This window comes from Thunnus thynnus, chromosome 18, assembly GCF_963924715.1.
Source record: "Thunnus thynnus chromosome 18, fThuThy2.1, whole genome shotgun sequence".
NCBI classification, from domain to species: domain Eukaryota; kingdom Metazoa; phylum Chordata; class Actinopteri; order Scombriformes; family Scombridae; genus Thunnus; species Thunnus thynnus.
The window spans coordinates 12,041,339-12,061,762 of record NC_089534.1 but is presented as its reverse complement, the minus strand read 5'-3'; the positions used below and the strand labels follow the sequence as shown (position 1 = coordinate 12,061,762).

Below are 20,424 nucleotides of genomic sequence, written 5' to 3'. Positions count from 1 at the left end.
TAGCGGCCAATAAGATAGATGTTAAAACCCCCCAAAAAGTGTGTAAAATCATTAATAATTTGTGAAAGACAGGCTTGGTTGACATGTTGTGGTGATGTGTAGAGGAACATGTGATAAAAACTTTGAATGAAGACAGAAGATTTAGATGGATTTACACATGCAGGCACAGCGTTGGGTCAGGTCAAGTGATCTTTATTGTTATTTAGTGTGTGTATGTGGCCTTCTCGCCGCCTTTTATACAGCTCAAATGGACTTTGCATTGCTTGCTCGTTTGATTTACTCCCATATTTCATTCAACTAAAAGTCCTTATAATAATTTATCATTTAACACTCGAGACATGGAAATAAAAAAACTATCAAATTGACAGCTGGTTGTGGCGCATACAGGTAGTAGCCTACAAAGAATCACAACTTTCAAAAAAAAAAAAAAAAAATCTAACACAGGGGTGAAAATAATAATTCAAAAACACAGAAGGGACATTTTATGAGCACACGCAAACGGGCTGATTGTCTCTTATAACTAGACTTAGAACATATTTCTCATAAATTAAGTAGTGCATCCAGTTCATGTCAGAGCTGCTCTCACACACTTTCTATAACGCACACATGCACACACACACATTCATGCACAACGCTTTGATCAAAGGGGCCCTTCCGCGTGCCAACAAAATTATATTAAAAAAAAAAGACAAGAGAGGGGAGTCTTTAAGGAGCTTATAAGAAAACCTGACCTATTCCTCAAACTCAACCAAGTTAAGCTTGGATCTTTCGCTCTCTTGATCCTTTTTTTTCCTTTTGGTCAGCAAATTTGTTCCGTGTCCTTGATCAAAGTTGGGGAGAAGTCAGTCTGAATGTTCAATAAGTTAACCCAACAAGTGAGACAGCCGGCTGGCAGTCCTGCTCTGAAGTTGGGGCCTAGTGGTGTAAAAACGCTGCACTTGCTGCTCCCAACCTTGGGCTTTATTTGCCTGTAGCCTAGTCTGCAGTCTGTGGAAAATTGTCCTGTTAATTTTCTCCTTTCACAACACTTGAAATTTCCACGCTGCTTGGTCTTTGTAATCCAAACAATCCGCGTTGAAATTGAGCTTCCATGAGGAAGCTGTTTGGTCCTTATAGTCCAGGCAGTCTGCAGCGCCGCTGAAGCCCAGCCCTGCCGCCCCGTAGGCCGACGAGGAGAGGGATGACGCGGGGCTCAGGTGGCTGGATACCCCGTTGGTGCCCATGGGGCTCATGGCGGAGCCCGCGGCGGATAGCTGGTGGTGCATAGGCGAAAGGTAGGAGCCGCAGTCCATCCCGGTGAAGTAGGACGAAGAGCCCGTGTAGCCCTGGTTGTAGCCCGACGCCTGGGTGTAGGTCATGGGGTAAGAGCGCTGCATGCAGGAGGAGGAGGTAGACAGCGGGTCGGAGAGCGGGGAGATGGAGGCCGGGCTCCAGATAGACACCGGCGCAGCGCTGCTGCTCACAGCCGGGAGTGAGGCGCTCGAGGGCGGCGTGAACTGCCCGCTGGCTCCGCTCTCTGAGCTGGCTTCTCTGACTGGAGAGCCTTTCTTTTTCACCGGCTTGCTGACAGCTTTGCTCTGCACTCCACTTTGGGTTTGCTGGGCCTGCTGGCGATGTTTGGCTCGTCTGTTTTTGAACCATACCTGGAAGAAAATGAGCGATTGGATTAATTTCATTTTCTGTGAAGACAATTTAGGGTTTGGAAATGTTCATTTAACTATTTCCAGTATTAAAAATATACTCTATGAACTCAGTTAATCACATGGCCAAATCATTTTATAGCCTGTTCTCAGAAACGTATGGATTTTTATTTTCCTGACATTTTATCACTATAGGCCTAATTATAAGGTGTATAAACTCTATTACCCAAATAGAAAAGTGGGTAAATTATACAATGCGTTTCTGAGCAGTTCACACTGGGATCAATTAGCAAGAAAGACCAAATGTTCTCAAGAGGTGACTTGATACTCCTTCAACAATGGAGAGGACTTTGCCCTCAAGTGTCTCACCTTTTATGGGCAAATTGAAATGAATCTACTGTCACTGAATGGACTGTGTGGGTCAGTTATTTGTTTGTTTTTTGTGAGACTCACCTGCACTCTGGATTCAGGCAGGTTGATCTTTAAGGCCACCTCCTCTCTCATGAAGATGTCAGGATATCGAGTCTTGCCGAACAGATTCTCCAGCAAGTCGAGCTGGGCCCGGGTGAAGGTCGTCCTCTCTCTCCTCTGTTTGCGAGGTGTTGCTGTTAAGAAAAGAAGGAAGAAAAAAAAAACTGTTAATGGAAACAGGAAACGAAATACAGCTTGATTTTATAGGCAGCATCATCTTATTTAACATATAACAACCTCAATTGTCAGAAATAGACTAGATCTCCAACACATGACCCCATATTATACATGATTAAAGCAGGTTTTATTATAGATGATCATAATGAAGAACTTTAAAACATGATAACAAGTAAGCTGTTGATGTAAACATGTAAAAAAATAAAAAATAAAAAAAGACGTGCGGATTAATTCAAATGATTAGAAATGATTTTGAACAATTTCATGTTGTGTGATAGAGGTAACAATTCTTTATTAATATTAAAACCAGTCAAATTATTATATTTATATTTACCAAAGTAGTTTCTTCTAACGAAAATAGTTGCACCGTGGGGTTTACTACCTTGATATCCCACTGAAGGATGCAGCAGGTCCACTCCTGAGGTAGATAAGCTCAGTCCGTTCACCGTGTAGGGCGGCTGCTTCAAATAGGACATCATGCTGCGGCCGGACGATCGGGCACCGATGAGGGAAAAAAATTGAAAAATAGGGCAGAAAATTGTGTTTTAATCCTCTCGCGTCTCCGTTTGGTATTTCACCTGGTCCAGGTCAATCTGAAGGAGGACACAGAACAGGAAAAATAAGTGTTTGTTGTTTTGTTTTGTTTTTCTTTTAAAGAGATGGTTTGGATTCGTCTGCGTCCGCTGATTTTTACGCGCAGCCTTTACGCACCGCGGTGGGTTTGAAGAAGTGGGCGTCCTTGGTCTTGCAGGGCTCTTAAAGCCGAGTGGAGACCCCCAGCTGTCCTGCTGTAGTGAGGATGCTCTGTCTGGCTGACAGGCGTTTACGCCATCACCCCCCCCCCCCCCCCCCCCCCCCCTACCACACGCACACATACACACACACACACCCTAACTGTTACTATAGCCCCGCCCCTTATTACCCCCCAAAACACACTCCTCTCCTCCTCTCCTAGTACCACCAAAAACAAAACATTGTCGTTAAAATGCGCACACTCGCTGGGCCCCAACCGGGCACTCAATTAGCATATACCCTCATGCAGGTTAGGCGAAGCTAAATAGACAGCTGATTGGGGGGCCATTTGCAGAAACAAAGCCCACTGTTGACCGATAAGTAATGCTGATAACAAAAGACTTTAGGGAACAAACAAAGAAGCCAATACTGCAAACTGAGCGCTCATTCAGATACAACTAAGCATCTTCATTTCTATATCTGGGGGCCTTTTGTGTGTTTCGACTAAAACCCTTGTACATTCAAATGTAACGAAATTAAAATACGAAGGACAACTTTAGCAAATAATTAGAAACACGGAGACATTCCCCAAAGTGAAGGCTAATTCTGACATATTATTGACACTCCTCGGGGTGATTCCCCCTCCTTCCCTAATGAATTGCTCCCGGTAATTAGATTTGGAAGGTGAGACTATCGTAAAGTGTTGATTAGATGGGGGGGCAAGGGGGGGCACTTAATCTTAATATAAACAAACAAGGAAATATAGGGTTGACATACGCGTTTTTTTCCCTTACATAATAAACATTATTCCCTTTCAGCTCAAGGCGTAGTGTATGAGGCCGTAAGATCTTAAAATAATCGAACAATCTAGAAACATTATTATAAGTTTTACAGCTACAACAAACAGAAACAGCGCAGCCTAAATAACACTGACAAGGATATTTAGTTATACTACTTTCCCATAAGAATATTATAGGGCTATAATTCATTCATGAAGAGGAATATGCTCACTACAGACAATATGTGTTTTACCTGGAATATCATATAATTAGTATAGGCCTAACATAGGAAATTACATCAGTATAAATTCATTTGAGCTCAATAGACACAGACTACGTCCCAACAATTTATCATATTCATTATTAAATACATTATATTATATTTGGCCATATTTAGGCCTAGTTGGAGAAATTTTAATTAAAAAAAACACTGGAAACATAGATGGATTTCATATTTCCTTTCTCTAATAGCTCATTCCTCTAACTTTCATATGCTGCTGAATGTTTTCCAGTGACACCTACCTGTAGAATAAAGCTCCCAGGACCTCGGGGTGCTCCTCTCTTTAGCTGAACCACTCCATTTTTATAGAGCCAATAACGGCCACTCCTATACTCAATCTGTCACTTTTTTTTTACCCAGACCCCCAGCTACCGGTTGCTCCACACCCGTTCAATAATAAATACCCAGTCATTAATTATTATTATTGGCTACAGGATTGTTTTTTTTTTTCGTCTTTCTGTAAGAAATTAACGAGATAATCCGGATGGCACGCGCTGGCCTGATTACAGGACGCCAGCCACGACTCCGCATTCAGGCCTCCTTAATTTTCTGCGTCACGAAAATAAAACAAAGACTGGCATTGTATTTATCAGACCAGCTGACTGCCAGACAGCCCCCCCATGACCCCCCCACTACCACCATAACAACCCTACAACTCACTTTCCCAAACTGACACATGCACGTTCATATGGAGCTTTATTATGATCATTATTGTTATTATTAGATATTATTGCTTCGGGTCTAATGGCTTCCTGTACATTTGCAATGCATTTAGGCTACATGAACTTTTTTTTCACTCATTTTTTTAAAAGACTTTGCAAAAGTTTTATTGTCAGAATTCAGCAATAAATAAAAAAAATAGGTAAGTTGTAATTATTATATAAAATTGCCACAATCTAAATGAAACTTTCCAGGAAGTTTCATTACATAAAGTGAAATATTTAGGCTACATATGTGATTTAACATTTAAAAAAAAAAAAATGCTGTCAGCTTACAACTTGACTTTGGTAACCCCCTCCCTTCTCTGGCTGAGCGCTGCAAACATGCAGCAGTTAGTGAGCATTATTTGAAGTTGTGGACTGCTCCGCTGTCCTGCTATTAGTCGGTTGAACGCCTCTCTGCTCGGAGCAGGATCAGAGAGCAGCAGAGAGGGAGAAAAGTTTCCTCTTAAAACACGCCTCCCCAATTATCTCCCCCGTGTGCATCAACCCTCATTTCCACCTCATGCAGCTAAAAAAAAAACCTCACTGAATCACAAGAGAAAATATCAGCTTTAACAGTTAAATAAAGCACTTACTTCAGCTGTTTGACGTTTGAAACAGTTTCTTTTTCTTAAAAAAAAGCCTGTCCTCGGCAGAGCAGGGTAATATCAAGCGGCTTTGATTAGTTTTCTCCCGGGTGAGCTTGTTGGAAGCGGATAATAGCAGGAGATGCTTAGTATTTATGGAGAGAGAGAGAGAGAGCGAGAGAGAGAGAGAGAGAGACTGGAGAGGAATTTTAGCAGCCAATGGAAATGAGAGAAAATATGACGGGCAGATGTGGATGCAGCTGGAGTAAAAAGTGGCCTGTTGGTGGCAACATCAACTCCAGAGCATCTCTGCAAAGCCTCTCTGACTATTCAGTATGAAGGCATCTGTAGTATTATTATATAAATCAAGGAAAATATTGAACGCAACCTTTTCAGCCGCAATAATCAGACGTTTACATTTTATTTATAGTAAACAAAGTATGCAGGTCTACTTTAAAGGTCAGCACCCAGGACTTGACCGAGAGAAGAGCAGCCAATCAGATCCAAGCCCCAATTTACAGTCGGCTCTATAGTTATCTGTAAAATAAGCTCGACCTCAAAATGGGAAAACAGTGTGAGTTTAAAAAAAAAAAAAAAAAAAAAAAAATCGCAGCTATATTTAATTGTCAGAATAAGCTGAGCAAGCAAAACCGAAGCATTGCTGCGTTTAGAGGTGAAAATAACTTCTTGGGGATCTGTCACGGTTTGATTCTGTAACCAAAGAGGATTTTAAAAATGTCCCGTGAAGCTGCCTACACCCCCTCACCCCTCACCCACCTCCCCCTCTTTCTCTCTCTCTCTCTGTTTAAAATCAAAACAATAACACCACAGCCCAAATAATGCGTTTTTATCATGTTTTTTTCTTATACGCATGACTTGAAAACGTATTTTATCGACGCAATGTTGGCGTTAACATTTACTTTATTATAGGTACTACCTCCTCCTGTCACCCCTCCAATTTGCGTCCAAGGGGACAAGTAACATTTCTGGATTAGATAAACGCCTGTGCCGTATTCATAATAATTTTTCGCTAATATGTAGGCCTAGCGATCGTTTTGAACCCCGCGAATCAAAGTGAGTTTAAATGTTTAACTGGTTTCGTCCCATTTTGACCAAACTTTGGCCTCAGCATCCTCTAATGAAGGTCTTGATTGAGGCTCCCAAACAACCAGCAGGTTAGAGGACTAATTAGGAGTCTACATGCCAGATGAACAGACTGCGAGGCTGGTGGGTTGTTAGACAAGCTTAAAATCAATACGACCATTTTAACTGCGGACTCCATAGAAAATCATTTACAGTAGCCTATCTATGGATTATCTTATTGTTTATAATTAAGCGCGATTTCATTATTTTCTGGCTTGAAAAGTCACTTTTTTGTCTATTTGAAGGAAAATCTGATGGAAAAAATATTTTGTTAATATTATCTAAAGGCTGAATGTCCCTGATTTCATTTTGGGACTAAAACTCCTTTTCGCGTCCACTTTTCCCATTTTCCCTCAACGGCCATAATAAAACAAACAGCCTAACCGGGCTCATTTGGTCTTCTTGTTGTCCCACAGCTATGTTCTTGGCTCACACAGAGTCCTTTCATCTTCAGCTGTGATATATAATTCATCGGAAAAATATCTAATAGCCCCGGGGAGCGTTTCAGCTAAACGGGGCCGTGGTTGTAAAAAGGTGAAGTCGCTTGTTAACGTCTGTGGCAATATGCCCGCCCCCCTGTCTCCAGGCCAATTGACGAAGTCACGGTTTCTCCTGCTGTTACGGAGACGATCTGAAGGCTAAGAATCGTGGGACTGAGATACTCACTCTCACATAGTGTAGGCTGCTGGATAATACTGGCTGGCATGAGGAAAGTATGATGTATAGGATGTATATGTACTGTATATGTATAGTATATGTATAGTATTTGATGTGCTGCCTCCTCCTCTTCCAGCAGCCTTTTGTTTGCTCCCTATAACAGGATTTCTATGGCTCCAGACAAGTAACGATAATAAAAATCGTAAGAAATGTTGTGGAAATGGTATTGCATCTCCACAAATTCACATTTGGATTCAGTCAATATATCTGTCAATCTATCTATTATTAGAAACGTGCAGCTAATGAGCTTTACAAAAGCATTATTTCATATTTTTAATGCCATATTTGGTCAATTATAGAATTTGCATTTTTGTTATCTATTTTAAACCCGAAGTCATTAGTACCTCATTTAATAAACTGTAAAATTTTTTACAAAGTTTAATCTTATTGGCGATGGCCTTAATATTAATATTTTATTTAATATTTTAGAGCTTGCTGGCTTCGAAACAATATACAATATATACAATATACTGGTGCAGCCCTAATTTTTATAGCTCTTTTTTGCATACATGTTGTGAATCACATATCTATATTTGAAATATATATCTATCTATCTATCTATCTATCTATCTATCTATCTATCTATCTATCTATCTATCTATCTAATCATGTTAGTCCTCAATATCATCAGATCTTCAGTTTTTGAACCAACCATTTCAGTCCACTTCAGCTGTCCATCTCAAGGTCAAATCAATGACTTGGCCCACTCAACCAACCCCATCTGTTACACACTGACACACACACAAACACACACACAGCACTGTATTGGACATTATGACTGTTTGCTTTTTTTTTTGCCATCTGCACTGTAGAACCTCACATTGATAGATTTATTGATAGGCATAGTGGAGGTAGCAATATTGATGATTCTACAATAAGGAACCACAGTGAGCGTCCGTGGATATTGAATTGTGTTATGAATAGAGTCTGTGCGCTTTCAACAGCAGGTGTTTCTGAGGAAAACAACTGAGACAAAGCTGGTTGTAATTTTTTGCAAAATGTCAGTTGTAGTTTTCAGGCATCTTTAAGGCCCTGTCACACATTCATCATTGTGTCTTCACGAAACAGGCCGTGCTGGAGGCTTGATGATGTAGAGACTACTTGCAGGGCTAGTTCATGAACTTCTGTAGCTGGCAATGTAACCGCTAAGCCAGCTGGGAGCATGTGAGCACTGATCAGTCACAATAAGTCTCATTCATCTAGGGCTGCAACTTATGATTACTTTTTATTATTGATTAATTGACGATTATTGTCATGATTCATTGTTTAGTCGATGAAATGTTAAAAAATAGAACAAATGACATGACATTCATGATTTCTCTGAGCCGACAGTGATGTCTTCAGTTTGCTTGTTTTGTCTGACAAACAGTCCAAAACTTTAAGATATTCAATTTACTGTCATATGTGACAAAAAAACTGCAAATCGTCTCATTTGAGAACCTGAAACCAGAGAATATTTGGCATTTTTGCTCAAAAAAAAAGTCTGAAATGATTAATCGATTATCAAAATGGTTGCTGATAACTTCTTTTGATCGAATAATTAATCAATCAACTAATCATTGCAGCTCTACATTCATCATTTCATTAAATAAAGTCATTGTCCAAAATCACTCCCTATTTACTATATAGTGCATCTCAGCTACTAACAGGACGATAAGCACAGTTTACGTATTTCTTTCATCGATTCTTGTCTCATAAATGTAAATCATTCCTCACACAGGAGAGTTAAATATTACTGGATGATGTAACACAGCTAATAAGCTACAATTACTTCCTCCATTAATGGCTCTCTGTTCCCTCAAAGGTCAGCAATGTTAAGACGGTTTGCTAATTCACTGATTGCATTCCTACGATCATTGCAACAAGCATTGCTGGTGTTACACGGCTCTAAGACTTACATGTAGTTAGCTGAAAGAATTTGTCTTTGATAGTGTCAGATAGAGTGTCAGTGAATATTATTGCACCTGCAGTATTATTAGCATTTAACCCTCTATGCACCTACTGCCACATGGCTTACATCATATCATATTCATGCCCTTCATTGAGATACATACACCACTTGTGGTTTGCCCATGGGAGGGTTGAATGTCTTGTCCCTGCTGGTACCTCGTTAACCTCCCACAGCCTACAGCTAGTGTTTGCCAAACTGAGAGGCCTCATACCTGGGTATTGGTCAGCAGGGACCAGCCCCAGAATCCCCAGACCTCCCACCGGGCAAGGGGAGGGAGGCAGGCAGGACAGAGGAGGGCCAAACAAAAACACAACCTGGCATCCCCACGGCAAACAGCCCACCTACTGTCAGCCAGCATCTGGGGCACAGCACACAGCCCTCTATTCACATTCTGATGATGGCAAATACTGAGCAGCACACACACACACACGCACACACAAACTGGTGCAAGTGGCTGGATTCATAGCAAAATGCAACCGTGCACACATTTTCACTCTTCGAAAATCTGCAGTAGGAGCTGAATTCCTGAAAAGTATTTTTTCTAAATGACCGAGTTTTTACATGATCTATCATTGTAAACCAGAAGTAAGTCAATCCAGCATTGTTGAGGTCCATCTATATGCTCTGAATGCATTGTTTTATTGTACTTTGGTCCTTTTGAGAGGATAAAGTGCAAGTGGAGCTCAAAGTTCGGAAACTGCAGCATCGCAGCAAACAGAGGGAGACAGAGGAAGAGATTGACAGAGAGAGAGAGAGAGAGAAGAAGAAGAAGAAAAAGAGAGAAATAAGAAGGAGGAGTGTAAAGTTAATCCAGTCTGAATTGATGGGCCCGGCTGCAGGAGTGACACTGAAAACAGTTTTTCTTTTCTTTCTTTTCTCCGCAAATTTGCTCTCCCCTCTCCCCTCTCTCTTTGCTTCCTCCCGTGCCTCTCGCTATTTTTCTGCCTTCTTATCCTTTTTAATTAGAGGGGCTATTCTGCTGCACAGAGGACCTTAATCCCCAACTGACCAACAATGCAAAAAGCCAGCCTTTGAACAGCCGACCTGCACCCCCTTGGCCCCCAAACTCCCCCACCACCAATCACTGCGTTGACCAAACACTCCACTGCTCCCACCGTTGGGAAAACCAGGCTCTCTGCCTTCTCCATCTTTTCCAGAGACTTGGACAAAGCACTTGGGGACCCGAGAAAGTGTCTGAAAGAGCATTTCAATATCCGCCAAGGTTCTCGGAAAGCTTTGGTTTGGTACTGCGACAAGTCCGAGGTCAAATGGCAGGTGACTCCGACTGAAGGAACGTTACTGAAATAACCTGCTAAAGATTAGCAAGAAGACACAATAGTACAAAAAATGAATAGAAGGGAAGATGTTGCACTAGCTGACTCTCAGGGCTGCCAAGTCAGTACTTAAAATTCATTTTGTTTATTTGGATTTTTCTTGATTTTATAACTTTTACTTAGTTGGTTATACATTTATCATATATCTTGTTATATGTGTGTCCTCTCTGTCTCTTCTATCTCCCTCTTTCTATTTTCTTCTTCTTACAAAGCACTTTGTAAAACTGTAATATAAGTTTTTAATTAATTCATATATAATTAATATAAAAACATTTTTCATTGGTAATGGATACAATTTGTAAAGTAAAAATATATTCATATAGTATTTGCACACTGTACTCTTATAAAAATGCATTTTCACACATTTTTTTAGTTTGCTTCCTGATGAAAAAGAGACTGACATAACAAATGTGTTAAAGTTGGCCATTACTCAATTGCAAAGTGGAGAAAATATCTTGTAAAAGCAGCAGTTCTTCAGAAAAAAAAAGAGGATTAGAGAGTTATAAAGAGCATAAACTGAAGCAAACTCCCCCACTGGGCCTCATTTCCATACAGTATGTATATACCTCAGAAGATGGAGTCTATTAAAACTAACCCTTGTTGTCTTATTAGATGATTATGTGGGGCCATTATTAGATTGAGATAATAAGTCAGGGGGGAGAACACAATTCAGGTAAATTACTCATCATAGATAATGACACAATACCTTGATAATAATTCATCAACCAATCATGACCATCCTTTTATTAACTTAGCTTGACAGTTAGTGGTCCAGACTGGGCTCTGTGCATTTGACTCCCTGTTTGCATAATATTTAAACTATAAGGAGACAAAATAATTTGTCTCATAGTAATGTCAATGCTCATGATAACAACACACAAACTCTGCCTGAGCTAATTTTCCTGTAATTTTCTTCAAGCGGATTTTCTATCAACATTTTGCCAACATAGCAGTCTGACAAATTGCCACTGGAGCACAATGACAGTCCTCACACTGTCAACCCTGCCCCGCATGTGAATGACAGAAAAATGAATTTTCTTTTCACCGCCAATGACTGCAGTTTCCTATTTTTTACGCCCGTCATGCTGGCTCGACACTACCTCATACAGACAGGGAAACTCAGACGAGCCAAACCTTCCGCCTTGCTAATCACAGGCCCAATATTTCCATAGCAGGCAATTAGCATCTTGCTTTTATGTGTGAAATGGCTGAGGCGAGTTGGGGAGAGAGGCACAGTAAAAACAGAGAGAGAATAAAAGAGCAATTAAGATGTTGGGTGAGCAGAGGACAGAGACAGGCAGTCTGCTGCCGTGTGATTTGAGGCTTGCAGGCCCAGTAATTAGCCCTTCATTGTGAGATAATGGACTTGGCCGGTCTTCCTGGTTCCCCGAGCTGCCCAGCCCGACTCGACCCATGAAAGGTCAAAGGGCACAATGTGCAGTTTGGCTTCTATATGTTTGTGTGTGTATATGTGTGTGTGTGTGTTGTCGAGTCGTGACTGTAGATGTTGTTGTGTAAACCGTTTTTCAAGACTTGCAACGTCAAATGGATATTAAAGGTACAGTCAGAAAAACAGTTAACAGTAAAAGAGAACAAATCTTTGCATTCAGGTATCATTTTTCTAAATCTGCAAAAGGTTTTAGATAAATATCCGCAGTCTTCTGAAGCCTCTGAGTGTTTGGAGTCATCTCTTTCCCGGCCTATCACTCCTTTCTCCCGCCATCTTTTAGTCAAGCAGTAATCTGTGAACCCTGAATCATAAGCTTTGGGTAAATCTATGTAATACGGGTAATTCGATGAAGCAGTATTTTCCTGGTGAGAGGCAAAATCCTGTTGACTATTCAAGGATTGAATCATCCAACAGTAATGCCATTAGACCAGTGCCACGGATTCCTCGTAAAATGCTGTTTAATTGCCAGTAACCAGCCATTGTTTGGTGACGGGTAAACACTAGCCGAGAGGGAGGGGGTGCCGAGTGAGGAAGCGTGTGAAAAAGATGGCCCCTTCGGCTTCAGCCAATCGCCATTGAGAGACGGATTTACTCAGGCTGGATGAAGCCCGCGCTGCAAAGTGGCAGAGGCACTGGCTTAACTAAAGTCTTCAAGAGTATAAATGCAGAGTAACTCTTTCCTTTTAATACAGGATTTGCTCAACAATGCGATTTAGGGGGGTGTCTATTCAAGATAGACATTTTTTTATTTGAGTGGCGAGGTTTTTAAGGATCAAGCCTTGTTGCTCACGTTTATTAGCGCGGGACTCCGCAGCTCAGGGATTGTTGGTCGTTGTAATCGTCGAGCAGTTTATCCATGTTTGTGTTTGGCTTTACGTGTGTACACCCTGACACTAAGTCCCATTCTTTCCACCTGTATTGAAAATCTTTAAGAACAATAGCCCTACCTACACCCTGCCATTTATCCTAAGCCACATTTACGTCAGCTTTTTAACAATAAAATCTGATATTAACTGTCCAAATCGACATGAACTGATCTAAAGCTACTTTAGGAGTGTTTTTTTTTTTTTTTCCACTTTTACTCGCTAATCCAATTCTCACCACACAGGGATTTTTTTATGAGAATTTGAACATTTGAGGTGCATTGTTGTCCCTCCCCACGGCCCCCTGCTCTCAGGCCTGTCCTGGAGGATGCAGATTGGAAGTGAGAGGTGTGGCGGCCGTGGCTCGCCTCCATTGTGAGCCGGTGCCTGGGAGACGAGCAGCACTGCCAGGCCAGACACTGATTGGGTTTGACACTGCGTCCAGGAGGCGAGAAGAAGCTTTTCTTTTGGTCTTTTTTCTATAAGTAAAAGAGAGGCTTTTTTGTATGAAAGCCCCCTCCTCTCCTCTCTCCTCTAACTCCCCCTGGTTCTGTTGTGCTCCTTGCCCTCCTCCTCGGTTCCCTCTTTCACTCGTTTCTTTACGTTCTTATATTGACTCCCTCGTTTTTCTTCTCAGATTAAAACCAAGTACTTCTCTTTTTTTGTCTTCCTCTTTTATTGTCCCTCTCACTTGGATGTTGACCAGTAAATTTGATCCTTAGCATCACAACATCACAAATTTACTTTTGTTCTCCTGCTCTATAAGCAACAGTAACGGTTACAGTAATGGTAATTGCAAACACTGAGGGCAACCAAATCCGTCTATTTCCCTAAGTCTGACAATGTGCCACATACTTAGCCCAGTAGCACATCCTAGGAAAGATACTGGGATCCCTAATCATTCTGCCTCAGGCTATGATCAACACCTCTCAACACTGGCCCTTTAGACAGGCTTTATATTTCAATTTGCTGATTTTGGGATACACAGAGTGCCCAAGTGATATATTGTGGTCGGTATTTGTGTCATACAATGCGATTTTAAAGGAACTGTCTGTCATGTTGGGAAATACGCTTAGTTAGATGAGAAGCTTGATACCACTTTGTCTGTTAAATATGGAGTTACAGCCAGCAGCTGGTTAGGTTAGCTTAGCATAGCATTGAGACTGGAAACAAGGGGAAACAACTAGCTGGTTCTGTCCATTGGTTAAAAAAAAATCCACCTAGCAGCGCCTCTGAAGCTCACTAATTACCACGTTATATCTTGTTTGTTTAATCCATACATAAATCAAGTGTAAATTAGCCAATTTGTGGTTTTATCGGGTGTTATGTGTATGACTATTTCTTGCTCGAGAGCAGTGACTTCCCTGGAGTTTTATGCATTAAACAATTAAACAAACAAGTGTTAATTAGCTTTAGAGGTTCAGCAGATTTTGTGACTTTCAGACAGAGCCAGGCTATCCTTTTTACCGTTTCCAGTCTTTATGCTAAGCTAAGCTAACCAGCTGCTGGATGTAGCCTCATATTAAGCGTACAGACAAGAGAGTGGTATGGATCTTCTTATTTAACCCTCGGCAAGAAAGCAAATAAGCATATTTCCCTAAAATGTTGAGCTACTCGTTTAATCTAAACTGCAAATGGAAAGTGAGTCTAGTCATGGTTTCGACCTCAAGGATCATGCAGTGTGTGAACTTAAATTATGCCATATGACTACTGTATGAACTCTGTAACTGGGCAATGTGGGAAGGGTGGAGTTTTATTGGAACAGCATGCATTGATTAATCTTCTGTGCCGATCACCAAAGGAGAGCACAACCCTCTCGATCCGCTTAATAGAGGCACTAATAACGAGCTCCATTAGTTTAATATATGCTTTTATCGCTGTGCCCTTAGATGACTGTAGCGTTTCATTAGACATGTCTGCCTCATATCTCACTTTGCACCCAGAGGAAACTGTGAAGGGATTAATTTTATGATGGACCCCCTGCCTCCTTCTGCCTCCCTCCTCCTCCTCCTCTTTACTCCTTCCCTCCCTCCTCTCCTCAACTCAGCTCCCAGCCACAGCCAGGGACCCAGGAGGAATAGTGTCTTTGTCGTCCTGCCGTTTTCAGAGTTGAGGAACAAGAGGAGTTTAATCCTCATTGTCCAGGAGACTGCAGAGGGTGAGGGGGGGTCCTCTGCCTGTAAAATGATCCAACTGGCCCCGGCTAATCCCCTCCTAACCCCCACTCCCAGGCCTGACCCCCCCACCACTAACCCCCCCAGCCTTAAATCACGCCCCTGTACCACCACAGTATCACACTATAAACACAAACACCCAGATTCATGCATGTAGAACTGGGATTATAAACCTTAAAAAGTCAAAAACAATGGAATGATGATACAAATCACCTAAATATATGATCATGTTATAATCTTTCTCACTTTGTCTTTGTTTCACACATGCACACACAGCAGAATAATGTCATTCATAGTTATGCAGTAAGTGGTTTAGGGGGGTATGTTTAAGTGGGATTTAACTTAATCACCTGCACATGGGCTTAATCAACTAGTAACCCATCTTCCACTCTGGAGATCCTCCCCACCAGTAGAGGTGTCTAATCGACTATGATAGTGGGGGCACAACCCCCCAGAGACAGAGACACACTTTTTTTTTACCATGATAACCTGTGAATTATGAAGTTATTTGAAGAAAGTTAAATGGCAAACAATTTTTTTTACCTGATACTGACATGTGAATATGTGTCTATTAGTGACAGAAAAACAACAGACTCATTAGTGGCGTGATTAGCCGTGGGATGATGTGAGTAGATGTGTGTGTCCGTGCAAGAGTGAGTGCGTATATGTGCACATGGAAGACGTGGGTTGACGAAAATAGAAACCAATAAAATAGCCTCATTTTTTATTGTTCTTCTCATTAGCTGAAGGATTATTTCAAGATCAGGCGGGACAGGGCCGGACATCTATTTGACGTTAAGTCTTTCTCAAACAAGACGGATGCTCTCCAGTCTGCGCAAATCTTCTCCTTTGAATTTTCCTACCTTGCACGGAGCCCCTCCCTCCCTGCCGATCTCTCTCCCTGCGTTCTGTCTTTATTTCTCCTCTGTTTCTCTCTCCCCTCCTCTCTTTCTTTTTCTGCGCTCCTCCCTGAGTGACAGCTCAATACCCAGCTCTCCCAGGCTTATCTAGCCTCAGCAGATGGTTGACTTGGATCACTGTTCATACGCCACGATCTGGGCTGGTGATAAAGACTGTTACAGAGGGAATATATACTATCTCTCTCTAGCTTGCTCTTTCTTCCTTTCACTCCTTTTTCTTCTCACCTCCTCTTGATCTACTGTCGTTTTCCGCCTCTCCACCCATCTCTTTTCAGCACGCCTCTCATGTCTTTTTTTCCCCAGCAGCTCTTTCCATTTCTACCTGAACCTACTCTTCTCCTTGTCACGTCCTCCACTTTTATCAACTGTGCTCTTTGTCCCACCACTCCCCCTCAGTCCTCATCTCCCTCCATCCCTCCATCTCTGTGCATTGAATCTGGTGCTGCGTGATTGTCTCTGCTTCCCTGCTGGGCTGGCGCCTGTCTAAAGGGCCCCAGGACCCTCACTCACTGAGGGGCTCCAGCCATGCCAGAGATCCTCTCCTCTCCTCTCCTCTCCTCTCCTCTCCTCTCCTCTCACTGGCTCATATCAGCTCATCTGGTTCCTCTTCATCTCCACAGGATGGAAAGAAAAGGTCAAATTGTGTCTATTTCTGCTCCTTTTCCTCTTCTCTGTAGTCAATGTCATACATGTAGTCTGTATCTATGTGTATAATTGTCATATATCAATTAAAGGTTTCAGTTTTCCACTATAATATGCTTTACTTTTTCAAATATATGTCAAATGTACAAGTGCCTGAAGCTTTTCTAGACTCACATCCAGTGTTTTCGTTCTTTCATTCTTTTCAGTGATACATTTCAACAACTGATGTACACTTCACAGGCCTCAAATGCCCATTTTATGTATACTTCACTTGCTCGGTCATTTGATGTCCCCCTCACATGTTTTTCATTCTACACAGCCAACCAACAAAGCAAAGGAAACAGGGTATAGCTGCCACTCATAGATGAAAAAGGAACTGAGCGCTGAGAACAATATGAATGAGTACATACTACACAGCACTTTGTATTGCAACAGGGAAAACGGGCTGGCAAAAACATCACTTGCATACACCGTACATTATCAGCTCCGTCTGATGCGTGCCAGTGTAATATGAGAGGGAAAAGACATGAAAGCAAGCACAAATCCAGAGGAAAATGAGGTGGTTTATGTGGAAAATGCAAAGAGGAGATGTTGAAATTCCTCAAATAATCATCAAAGTGGAGAACAATGATGACTACATGGGCGTATAAGGAGCTGCCATCCCGTATGTGGTGGTAAACCCCTCCCCTCACGAATCACTGGTGGCTCTCTCCAATACTCCAGACAATTTGCAGCCATCTTAATCTGAACGGTGGAATCTGGCAAGCACTCCGGAGCACCTGCATCCGTCCAGCCTGACCCGCTTTTGTTCTGGTCCGACCCCCTAACTTTAGCCCCTAATTAACCCAACAGAAACTAATTAAATACAGCTCTAGTGGACCAGACGCCAGGCATGGAGAAAAAAAAAGAGAAGAAGAAGGAGGACACCGGGAAGTGAGTTGAGTTAGGGGAGCGAGCCAATGTGACAGGCAGGAGTAGGAGAGAGAGAGAGGGGGGGGGGGATGGAGATCCAAAGCTTGGCCTCCAGCCCTTGAGACCGGTTCAGACAGACAGAAAGACAGGGAGGGAGGCTCGAAGGAGGAGGGTATTTGGGTTTCAATGTCAGCCTGGGTTGTCCTGATGCATAAATCTCCAAAGCATGTTCTCACTCTCCGCTGAGCTCCATACTGACCTTGCACTTCTTTACATGCTGTTGTTTTTCAAGGTATTTTAGGTTCTTCTTCAGTTTGGTGTTGGTGCCAACCGCTGTAATCACAAGCACACCAGTCACATGACGCAACTGACGCCCTGGAGATATTTGGAAAAGGATACAGAAGACAGGATGGGGAGAGCCACAGAGAGACAAGAGCAGTGTAGAATGAAAGCAGGAGGAAAAATAGGAGGAGGAGGAGGAGGAGGAGGAGGAGTAGGAAGAGGGGAGGGGGAGAGAAAAAGGTACGGGACAGGATTGTGAGAAAGAAGATATATAAATATGGGTTCAAACCAGCCAAGTGTCTCTGGCAAGACGCTGCTCCGAGTCCCAGGCACAGCTCGCTAAGTGATAGAGAAAGTAATTAAGAGAAGCCTGTTCAAGTAGATAGGCCTGTAAAGGAGATTTGAAGAGGGGAACTGATTGTGCATGTCTGATTCCAGCTCTTCAGAGAGTTCTCAGCCCCAAGGCTTAGCTTTCAAAGGGCCGTCTCTCTACCGGTCTATCGTTCCGTCTGTTTCTCTGGAGCACATATTTACAAACAAAACATGCGTCTTCCTGTTTCCACATATCAAGCTCATGTACTGTATGTTAACAATAGAAATCTATCTGTCTTTCTTTCTTTAGATGACATACAATACAGTTGTGTTTACACCATGTAGCTCTAGGAAACAAGGCAACACCATTGGACTTAAAAGTTCACATCATGTCCGAATAGTGTTCCACCTCTGAGTACATGGACCTGCTTTAGGACGTGATAGAGCAACACTGCCTCCTAGTATGAACTAGACCATCCTGCAGATAAACTTTACAGTCTGACTGACGTGAGTTTCATCAGTTCCATGTCAAATTGTGGCATTGAGAATTGGGTGCATTTACTTTTTCATTGTCCTAAATATTAAACAGCCACAAAGAAATCTAAGGCATTCATCACACACTTCACTCTTTCTTTCCATTTACAGGAAAGCTCTCAATATCTCAAGGAGATGAAAGCAGACTTTGCAGCTATATGGGGACACAGACAGACATATCCTGGATGAATAAATGTGTGGTTTTATTAAAATGTTTTAAAAAATGTTTTTAATGACAATTCAACACTGAAGTGGTAGGGGTTTACTCCCTTTTTAACCTCTTAACATCCACCGGGTCGCCAGCAACCCACTTAAGCCAGTTGTAAGCAGCTTAGCATCTTGTAGTAAAAGCAATTGACACAATTTGGCCACTTGGAGATGGTTTGGAGAGGTTCAGGGACACCAGTGACACCACAAACTAAAAAGGTCTAGAGGTCTGGAATTTTATACAGGTGTGGTTGACAAGATGTAGGAGGTATGTGGTGGTTTGCATAGTTCTGATATAAAGCATGTCCTAGTTATTGTTATTCAAATATGACCCATTATAGACGAGGACCAAAAACATGTTTTTGAGACATATTTGAACTGATGTAGTTTTGGTTGTGTTTTAGCCACATGCCAAATAAAACTAAAATATGTTTCCTTTCAAATTAAGCCTAACACATGCATTTTGGCCTCACAGTTCTTCTGTTATAAGCTTTTCCATTTGGGTATGCCAAATAGGCGAACATTACAAAAAAAAGGGGTGGATGTTAAGAGGCTACAACTTGATATACTACTGAAAATGATAAATACAAAAAATACATACTTCTTCCTTGAAGAACATTATTTGGAGACATTTCATATGTTTTTATCCTATCCTTTTTACCCTTTCTCAAAGTTATCCTTATCTTTTATTTGTAATTTTATACGTTTTAATGTTTGTCTAAATGTTGGTTTTTGACCTGTGCATGCAGGGTGTCCATGCAAAAAAAAAGAGTGATCCACTCTCATTGGACCACCTTGTAAAAACAAATTTCTGAGAAAGTTTTGATTTGATAGTGTCATTAATAATAAAGAACCTAGCACAAATACATGTCTACAGTATGATGACCATAGCATTGTTTAGCATGATGTTTAAGTATGCAGTTCTTTAAAAACCTCAGAGACTTTTTAAACATTTCAGGGCAGCTGAAGACTTTTGCCCATGAGGTCTCCCTGCTCCACAGCATGCTGAGTGATGAACCAGAATCCATCACTTCTCTCTGTTGCACTTCTTGGAGTTCATCAGCCAAAGTCAAAACCACATTAGAAATACTGACCAAGTATGTGTCTTTGGACTGTCAGCATTCAAACATTGTATTTGAATTTGAATGTGTTGTTTCCATTTGCTTAAAAAAAACTACAACAGGGATTTTGTCAGAAACCTAAATAACACCTGAGTGCAGTTACCTCAGTGTCTGTTTACTGTCCGGCAGTGTTGAAATCACTTAAACACACTCAGTGGTGTTTTAAATGGACTGTATAAAACCTTAAACTGCAATTATCTCATGAGTGCAACTGATGTCAGATACAGACAGTAGTGAAATGAAAATAACATGTTTCCCTCTGGAGGTTAATAGAGTGGAAGTACAGAGTCTCACAACTCAAGATGAATGCTTTCATCTCAAAACGAACTGTTCTTGTACTTTGTCACTTTCCGGGATGCAGAGTGATGAGAAGAGATCAATGAAACCAATCTTCTGGTGACATCTACTGGAGAAACTACAGTGTTGTTGCAGGAAGAAGAAAAAAATCCTCTAATCAAGACTATCCTGAACTTGGCGTCCTCTGCTGGTAGGAAA

The 20,424-nt window shown here is 41.6% G+C and overlaps 1 protein-coding gene and 1 long non-coding RNA gene across 3 annotated transcripts in view; one reads left to right on the top strand and one right to left on the bottom strand.

Annotated features, from left to right (window-relative positions):
- The window catches only part of LOC137169017 (uncharacterized), a 35,170-nt gene extending 16,118 nt beyond the window's left edge, over window positions 1–19,052 (top strand). Inside the window, exon 4 of one of the 2 annotated variants that reach the window (XR_010924380.1) lies at window positions 18,378–19,052. This is a non-coding gene — a long non-coding RNA (uncharacterized lncRNA). Of the gene's footprint in view, window positions 1–14,872; window positions 16,792–18,377 lie in introns of those variants that run through there. The other variant, XR_010924379.1, reaches the window with a different exon arrangement.
- LOC137169079 (homeobox protein OTX2-like) lies at window positions 177–3,120 on the bottom strand. Its single transcript, XM_067572053.1, has 3 exons — window positions 2,671–3,120; window positions 2,094–2,245; window positions 177–1,643 (listed from the first exon to the last, which is right to left on the bottom strand). The coding sequence occupies exons 1-3, from the start codon at window positions 2,765–2,767 to the stop codon at window positions 1,020–1,022; spliced, it is 873 nt and encodes a 290-aa protein (XP_067428154.1). The 5' UTR covers window positions 2,768–3,120; the 3' UTR covers window positions 177–1,019.
- Window positions 19,053–20,424: the final 1,372 nt, after the last annotated feature.

Bases quoted from the DNA above. Each gene is read 5' to 3' on its own strand.
- LOC137169079 (XM_067572053.1), bottom strand. From the start codon at position 2,767: ATGATGTCCTATTTGAAGCAGCCGCCCTACACGGTGAACGGACTGAGC. The intron at 2,246-2,670 runs GTAGTAAACCCC...TTTTCTTAACAG, and splicing joins TCCTTCAGTGGGATATCAAG to CAACACCTCGCAAACAGAGG. The intron at 1,644-2,093 runs GTGAGTCTCACA...ATTTTCTTCCAG, and splicing joins TGCCTGAATCCAGAGTGCAG to GTATGGTTCAAAAACAGACG.